General features: G+C 40.1%; 1 protein-coding gene across 1 annotated transcript; it reads right to left on the bottom strand.

Moving 5' to 3' along the window:
• Positions 1 to 916: 916 nt before the first annotated feature.
• LOC115682514 (U1 small nuclear ribonucleoprotein 70 kDa) lies at positions 917 to 8058 on the bottom strand. Its single transcript, XM_030606754.2, has 10 exons — positions 7731 to 8058; positions 6873 to 6987; positions 6704 to 6783; positions 5549 to 5624; positions 5407 to 5471; positions 5249 to 5311; positions 3806 to 3887; positions 3507 to 3675; positions 3017 to 3085; positions 917 to 1752 (listed from the first exon to the last, which is right to left on the bottom strand). Exons 1-10 carry the CDS (start codon positions 7827 to 7829, stop codon positions 1107 to 1109), a joined length of 1464 nt encoding a protein of 487 aa, XP_030462614.1. The 5' UTR covers positions 7830 to 8058; the 3' UTR covers positions 917 to 1106.
• Positions 8059 to 8942: the final 884 nt, after the last annotated feature.

Raw genomic sequence — 8942 nt, 5'->3', positions numbered from 1 at the left:
ATATCTCAACTGCATTAGAAATTTATTATTTTTGCTAGAAAATTATTTGTTTTTAAAAGTGAAAGAAAACACGTGTTAATGCTAACAATTTCGAATTAAGTCGTGTCATATCGAATTCAAAAGAAAGCTTGAGCCTAGGCGACTCTAATATGGAGTGATCAGGTTAAAGGAAGCTTAAGAGCGGCATGATCACAATCTCAGTGTCGGTTCTTGACAAGTGGTATCAGAGCAAGTTGTAAAGAGCATGACTGAGAGAGTTGGTGGTGCATACCAAGTGATCGAGAAAATGTCGAAATTAGATGGTATAGCTATTGCCATTGTTGGAGATAAGGCTCGAGAAAATGAGTCTCGTGCCAAGAGGACTCAAATTGAGGGATACCACGTTCATATCCGATGAAAATCTTACCAAATTGGTTGTCATGTCATTTTAGGACAATACAAAATTTCCATTAAAAATGAGTAACAACGTGTCCACTCTTTGTCATGTCATGTTGGATTTCAGTCGTGTCCTCGGGTCTCATCGGAAATAGCCGCCTCCAACTCAAGCAAACACAATAAGCCTTCCCAAACGTTCACAGGCAAGACGACCACCGACTACTTTTTCTTTACAAGCAATTCATCGGGCATGCTGGATGATTCTAAAGCCAATTTTCTCATTTTCGAAGCCGAAGTGATTCAACTTGAAACTGTTTCTGCTGCTGTTTCATGAACAAAATAATCGATTGTCCAGGAAACACACCTCAAGATTCCCAGTATAAATCGCTTCTCCAATTCTTGCTTTTTAGCATTTTACTGCAGCTTGAGCATGGTCATTGCTAATAGTAATAAGCAAGTCTATGCAGATCTATATTGATCTAAAACCACCAGGAAAAAACATTGAAAAAAGCACAGCATGTGAGGCATCCACTCTGTCCAATAAACAAAAACACGAAAATTCAAATTAGAAGTCCCCAAAAAGCCATTTCGTTTTGTTTAACAAACCACACAGTCTACGACTGATTCGAATAAACAAACTGCACCACCCACGAAACAATCCAGCGAATTCAAAGTAACAAGGGGAGAAGAGCGCACATTCTGTTAATCCCGCAAATATGAACTCTCCATCTTTACTCCCGATCACGGTCTCTACTGGCACTGCGATCGTAGTGATAGTTGTCCTCTTCCATCTGATCATAGTGATGAGCATCCTCGGGATAATGAGCATAACGAACACGGTCACTAGAGTGGTCATAGCGACCCCGCTCTCCATGGTGCTGCTCATAGTTATCATAGGGCTCGTAGTCGCGGTCAGCCTCCACCTGCCCGTGCCCATGCTCCGAATGTCTGTAATATCCTTGATCATCCTCAGCTTCAGCATGATCATAGTCTCGCTCCCTCCCTGCATGCCTGTCCCGATCATGCTTTGATTCAACGCGATCATAGTCTGCTTCCTTATCATGAGAACGGCCACGGTCCCGATCACGGTCAACTTCATATTCCCTTTCCCTATCCCTTTCTCTATCCCTCTCACGAGGGCGATCACGACGGTCACGGTCACGATCACGATCGCGTTCACGGTCTCTATCACGGTGATCGCGACCACGGTCACGGTCACGGCCACGATCTCTCTCTCCATCCCTATCCCGGTCACGGCCACGGTCCCTGTGGTGCCTATCTTCTCTGCGATCACGATCTCTTGGCCGATCATGAGATTGCTCACGGGACTTTTCACGTTCTCCCTCTTTGTCTCTTCCCCTTTCCCGAGACTTCTCCCTACAAAGAATACGTTCTCCTAAGTCAGCAACATATCAAGACATATAGACGAAAATATAAGCAGGTGAGCTCCTATAGATGAGACAGTTTGTATGTCCTCTGATAACTGTGAGATAATTTATAAAAGGAGAGTTAACATAGTTTATCATCCACCTGCATCAAGCTACCAACATGGTCAAAATCACTCTAGCAAGCGATAGACAAAAGAAACCTTGTGAGCTCGATTAAAAACGTGAGATAAGAGATCTCATCCTAGAATTGCAATTGACTTATTAAAAACAATAAAATCATGTTTTGGGTGTTGAGACCAATTTCATCATATACTGAATCTTTCTTGTCCTTCTTTCGGGCTTATTAAGGGCCAAACCATATGGAAGGGCATGATACGGTGCTTTTGGCAAATGACTGTTTCCCTAATGAAGTCGGCCAGTCCAGCCATGGGGACAGTGGTGCCTCAACTTGACTCCATCCACAGAAACAGGCGACTCCTATGGTGACAAGCACCTTCAACCAAACCAACATGAGGTCCTACCTACAACAAACACCCTTATTGTTGTTTCTTATGGAGTTCTAGATTAACAGTTGTCATAATGAGAGACAATTCTCCTCTCAAGAATTAATGAAATTGTTTCTTGCATGTTCTTTTATCATAATCAGAATTTTATAAATTTTAATTTTTCAGTAAACTTTCATTTATTATTTAATCAGAATTTTATAAATTTTAATTTTTCAGTAAACTTTCATTTATTATATACAATTATAGGTCTAATTAGTGGGAATAGTTTCTGCTTTTGCGGTATATCTCTATATGTAAACAGGTTTTCTGTCAAGCGTTTGTTTCAGTTTGCTTGTTAGTTAGCTCATTTAGCAAATTTCTCTTCCAACATAAACAATTTGGTACTTTGTTAACTGAGAGGCTCCTTGTTGTTTTCGCAAAGTGATGTGAAGTAGATTGGCGTCATGGAGATAAGTAGAAGGGTGGTACTTCAAGCTTGGTTGGATTGGTCTTAGCAAAGACGCCTGACTATTTGTATGTACAGGAAGAAGTTAGAAATTTGATATGGACAGTCTTGCTAAAATATAAACTTATAAAGTCCAGTAAAACTTTTTTATTTTACAATAATCTCTCACAATTTAAGTTTATGGGAGTCTTAAAAATCTCATATACCAAAGCGAGTTTGACTATTTTGACCAATACTAAGAAACATACACCACCTTGAGAACTGAACAATAATGGGATTAAAAAATGGGAAACAATTCTAACCTCTCATATCGATCCTCTCGCGCCCTTGGTTCCTCCGATCTAGATGGTCCTCCAGGTGGTGGTTGCTCCCTTAAAGATTTATCACAAGTATATCAGATCAGATTTGCTTTTAATCAGAAAGAAGAAATTTTGAAACTATTAAAGATAAGAATCAACAGAAGAGACAATAAAGAATATTTTCTCATTTTCTTCTGAAATTTGAGGAGCTCTATAACCAGCCTACCTATAATTGTTGGTTGTCTGAAACTAACAAGATAAAATGTCCGCTCATTTCAGGGATAATATCAGGATCACACAGGATAACCAGCAGATTTTCCACTAAACTTAACCTAGTTTAGGTCATATGGATGATATACAACTTTTGCAATTCAACCATTTAGTCTATAGTTCGTTTCCCAGCTGACCCATAATCCAAGTTGTTACGCAAGTTGTGCAACTTTAAAACTGTATTTCATCAGAAGATATGTTAAAAGTCATCAAGCTAGTTTACCTCCCAACCTGCCTCTGACTAGCATCTTCACCTCCAACTGCAACACGACTTGTCCCCAGTCCACCTCCTAGTCTGCGAGGTCGCCAATTCGGAACTGTTCTACCACGTTCAACATCTACAAGTACTCTTCTTCCATCAATCTTCCTTCCATCCGCCTGTTTATAGGCAGCTGCAGACATATGCCAGCAATGATCAAAGAAGGACATGGACAATACCAAATTTATATTCAATAATACCAAGCTGGGTCAACCAGGATGCAAAAAAAAAAAAAAAAATTCACAAGGCCAAGCTGATGTAACCTTTCATGTCCCTGGTGTGCAGATACTCAATGAAAGCATAGCCTTTTGGTTTTTGAGACACTGTATCTTGGACCAACCGAACCTGGAAAAGTCAAAGTCAATCAGTAAATTAAAAGATTCCATGACCGTGAAAAAAGTTGTAGAACCTCGATTGACTACATGTCAATGTAAAGCTAAGCCTACAAACAGTAAATCCTAAATGGCACGGCAAACAGGCACTTTGCCTCATTAGCCGTGCTCACCTTTAATCAATAGGGCCTCCCATTGCAAAGTGCATCACCACCAGAATCGCAGGAAAACTGAATTCAACTTGGACTAACCTTCCCTTACCAGGGGACAATTTTTTTTCTAATAACAATTAACAAGGAATTTAAACGCAGGAAATACCAGGACTTGTTTCCAACTGCTGATAGATTTTTGAGCCTTTAAAGCCAAAAGCAAAATCCCGATTAGCAAAAAGAATCAGTTACTGGAAAATCCGATTAAAAGAGGAATAGAAGCTGATACTACCTATATCGTTTACCTATTGCAGAAAGAGAAGTTCAACCCCTCTGATTGCTTGAGGAAAAAAGGCCAAAAAGGCACAATACATGCCATATACGACGAAGCAAGTGTGCAATCAAATTCACGAGCCACCAGCACACCCCCACATAAATGAAGGGGGCAAGAAGTGGAGACCCTCCTTTGCTCACTTTTCTTTCCGTTTTTACTTTTACAAGTGAAGAGAAAACCACCTTACCGGTGTCCAAAGACACGGAGATTTAGAAAGGTAAAGATAGACGGGCCTTACCAGAGATTTCTCAAGCCATGATAATTGTTGGATCAGATATTCTAACCTAGAGAAATTCCTAAATGCAGTACCCACTTTAAAAAAGAAAAGATCATTCCATCGGCAGGAAAACCATGGAAAAAGAAGCAGCCCCATTCTCGATGACTTTACACACTGTTGAGGATATACATAAGAGAGACTATGCCAGCTAACATCCTCCCCCAATAGTCCAAATAGGAACATGAAATCGGGTGCAGCAAAATTATTTACAAAGTTCAAGAAAATCAACATAGTGAGGAAACAGATTACCACGATTCACAGATCATAGTTGAATGGAACTGTATTGAGGTCTTGCAAACAAGTGGAGCTACTATGTTCAAATTTCACAAAGAACAAAAACAACAACCACTTACCCTCAAACTTGCAAAAGTTAACATCATTGCGTGAAAATAAGGACAGCAAATGCGTCAACATTGGTTTTATTTTTTCCTTGAAGGTGAGAGAGAGAGAGAGAGAGAGAGAGAGAGAGAGAGAACTTTGAGACAAACTGAAACAAATAAACTTCTCAAACTTAAGAGTTTTGAAGAAATTTCAAATTCAAAACATTTGATCAAAAGCAGTGATACAAATATTGTTCTTACCAATCCCACACAGGGATTCTCAGAAGTACCTACCCGTTTTATCGGCCCATATGATTCAAACTCCCTTTTAAGCTTACTTTCAGAAGTTTCATAGCTCTGCAACAAACAGAAAACAAAGTCACAAATTATTCTCATCAGCCCAATAATTAATGAAAGCACAAACCTTGATACCACTAGCAAACAACACTCACAAGCTTCGCAACGAAAAGTGTCTTATAAGGATCTCCTGAAATATTTGGATCATTGTTTGGATCATCTGCACCAGAAAACCATTAAACATTGAAATCCATGAAAGCAATCATCCACTTTACAAGACAAGAACAAAAAAGGTACATTGCTTAAGCTCCTCAGCAGCCTTTTCCGCACCCTTCTCCAGACGCAAATTGTGGATTCTAGCCCTTCTCTCAACCTAAATCAATAGAACATGACAAGAAGACGATACACGACATATAAGAGGGAGAAAACAGAAAAGTGCCAATTATTCCAGAGCTAACAATCGAGCTCTTCTTCTTATAATGAAATAGCGTGTAAGATGAACATGATTACATAGTCTGTCACAAAATAAAGAAACGCAACACACTAAATTTCTCAGAAATTAATAGAAGTTAAGGAAAGAAGTCTGAGAAATTTCCTGCAGCCACCAACAAAGAAGTGACTGGGAACAAACTTTTGGGGTATGTTCACCTTCATCAAATGCCCTAGTCTTAAATTATCATGTTCCATCATCCACTTAACATTCTTAGGCCTTTTCATCCATCACAAGTGCATTTACTTAAAAATTTCACGATTGATTCACTTCTCACACTTATTCACTGAAAGTTAATTCACATTTTTTTCACCTTAGAACATGACAAAATTGGACGGTGAAAAAGATGAGTAGCTAATTTCTAGTTTCTCATTGTTAAAAGAATGAAATCCTCTGGCATGCATAGGAACAGTATTATAGTTAGACGAGAGTCAATACTAGAGGAAAGATAGTGTCATTGAAGGGAGAGCAAGTGTGTAAAGAGAGAAGTGAGTAATGAGACAAAAGCAAATGAGCTGATTAGGCCAAAATAATAAGTGAGACATATCAGAGGTTATAAAGGACATTTATATGCTTTTAGTACTGGTGGTGGGCACGTAAACTACAGACTTATTCAAGCGGTTAATTGAAGGAAATTGATTGATGTAAAGTGAAAAGTTTCCATCAAATTAGAGGAAGTATAATAATACATTAAAATTAAAGGATGCAACGTGAGATTGCCCCCTAAATGGAGGATTCAAAATTAAAACTCCGACATTCTGAATTAACAAACCCAATCTTGTAAAACACCATAGTCTCAGAATAAGCAAGATAATGAAATATGACAGGAAAATAAGGAAAGCCATCAAAGTTAAGCAAAGCAAAGACAGAGGAATGCATTAAACAAGAACGGAAATCGTCACGAGCACCAGTACTTTTTTGCAAATAGATTTGAAGATGACAAAAAATATCAACATTCTTACAGGGGTCTCAGCCTTCTGAACAGGCGGAGCATACTCAGGATCACCAGGTTCAGCAAAATGACTGACAAACTGCCCAATCCCTACCCATACACAAGAGCAGCATAAATTTTTATTTATTTAACAACTACATGCCAACATTTACTCAATATCGATAGAGTACTAGCAGTACCTGCGTACAGAGGGCATTTTCTTTTCTCTGGAGGTGGCTTGTATTCGAGTGGAGGCCGAGGCTCAAAGAGCTTCAACAGATTAGCCGTCAAACCTGTGGGATGGCTTTGCCCAATCTGCAAATCAATTAGACACCATTAAAATCCACTCAACAAATTCCATAAGCACGGGCATCAACATGCTTAAAAAAATTAACTCAGTAAGGCGAGTTAGCAAAATAAGGAGCTGCCAACACGAAAAAAGCCAATTCGATGCATAATGCCGAGTATTTTTCAGGAATAGAACAAATCCTTTCGAGATATTTCGATGCGATAAACTCGCGAAGAGGAAAGGACAGGTAATCCTATGTTGGGTGAAACGGTTCCGCTAGGTCTTTGGTTTCGAACACCTAACAAGGATCTCGAAGCGGAGAATGAGCAAGAGATTGCAGAAACTCAAAAGAGCTGTCCTCAGTGTTACTTCACAAATTTGATCGAGCATCTTCAAGGTCCATTCCTCCATTGACAGGGCACCAAGAACAAGACAGGCACAGAAGAAACCGACCGACTCTTCAATGAAGACACGTTGTTCGCGCAAGCCCCGCCAAATCAACGATATTGTAAAGACCCAGATCAAATCATTCTCGCTACGAGAGCTAAATTCACGCCGACAAAACCCTCTACCGCAACATGCCATCTCAATACAACCAAAGCTCCAGATCAAGAGACTATCCCCACAATCAACATCGCAAGAAAAGGCAACGCATGAACAATCGAAAACAGCAAAAAGAAAGCCCAAAACCGCACAAACGGACGGGAAATCGCAACAAAGCAAGAGCGACGCAGGGAGAGAGAGAGAGAGGGTTCAGGAGGGGACCGACCAGCTTGAGCTGCAGAACGTTGGCGCGGCTCTGGGCCTTGGTGCGAGCCTGCACGGCGGCGTTCTGGTTGCGCATCATGGCGTCGTTGTAGTCTCCCATGGCGGGCGAGCTCGGGATCGTCGCGAGCTAGGGTTTATGCGAAGAAGAAGGAGGAGGAGGAGGAGGAGGAGGAGATACAAAAGGGCCTCAGGCTGATCGGCTTCGAGAGAGAGAATACGAGTCGATTCGGCGATGCGGCGGCGGCGGGGAGCGGCGCGCGGCGGCGGCGGGGGGTCCTGCAGAGTCTCCACCGCTCTCCCTCTCTCTCTCTCGGCTGAAAATGAGAGCTGGGCTTTGGTAAAGGCGATTTTATAGCCTGCGAATTGGAGGAGGGAGAAGTGGTGAAGAAATTAAAGGTTCTAGAAAATTATTATTATTATTATTTTAAAGGATTAATACTAGGGGTGTGCATGGTCCGGGTGGGCGGTTTTCATATACTATGATCGGTTATATTAACCGCATCATCCATAAATCAAGTGGGTACCCATTAATTATTGGGAAAAATGACCAAGGTTATCCCAATTACACAAGACCTTTAGACATGATAACAAATTTTCTTCTTTTTTAAATTTTTTTGGTCAGATTTTTAGTTAAAAATTAAAAAAATAAAATATATTATTATTATATTAACCAGTCCGGGTGGGCGGGTGGCGGTTCGGAACCGAAGGAGCAGACCCACCGTTCCAAAATTGGAACCGAAACCGACCGGTTCCCTTGGGAACCACCGGTTCCGGGCGGTCCCGGGCTGGTCCCGGTTCTTTTGCACACTCCTAGTTAATACCACCTTCACAAACTAATTTTTTGACCACAAAAAACCCCAAACTGGTAAATCTGTGAAAAATTTATCTTTCGTCAGTTTCCGTTAAATTTTACGGTCAAATTCCTGAGTTAAATTATACATGACAGTTGATGAGTGTACCAGTTCAAGATTTTAACATATGTGTAATAATTTGTGGTTTTTCGTGGTATTAATCCAATTTAATGGAAAGTAAAATTATCACAAATATACCAGTTTGAGATTTTTTGTGATAAAAAAAAAATCGGTTTGTAGTAAATTTGTTACAAGTATATCAGTTTGTGATTTTTTGTGATCAAAAAATTAGTTTTGGGTAAATTTGTCATAGGTGTATCAGTTTAAAAGTTTTCGTGATATTAACCATATTTTAAAAAAGT

This window comes from Syzygium oleosum, unplaced genomic scaffold (genome assembly GCF_021117445.2).
Source record: "Syzygium oleosum isolate NSW1041296 unplaced genomic scaffold, Sole_v2.1 Sole_v2.01, whole genome shotgun sequence".
Lineage (NCBI taxonomy): Eukaryota > Viridiplantae > Streptophyta > Magnoliopsida > Myrtales > Myrtaceae > Syzygium > Syzygium oleosum.
This window is presented reverse-complemented; position numbering and strand designations above follow the sequence as displayed.

Excerpts from the sequence above, each read along its gene's own strand:
- LOC115682514 (XM_030606754.2), bottom strand. The coding sequence starts at position 7,829 with ATGGGAGACTACAACGACGCCATGATGCGCAACCAGAACGCCGCCGTG. Across the intron at positions 5,625-6,703 it reads TTCAGAAGGCTGAGACCCCT|GTTGAGAGAAGGGCTAGAAT; the intron begins GTAAGAATGTTG and ends CTATTGATTTAG. Across the intron at positions 3,086-3,506 it reads AGTCAGAGGCAGGTTGGGAG|GGAGCAACCACCACCTGGAG; the intron begins GTAAACTAGCTT and ends TAAATCTTTAAG.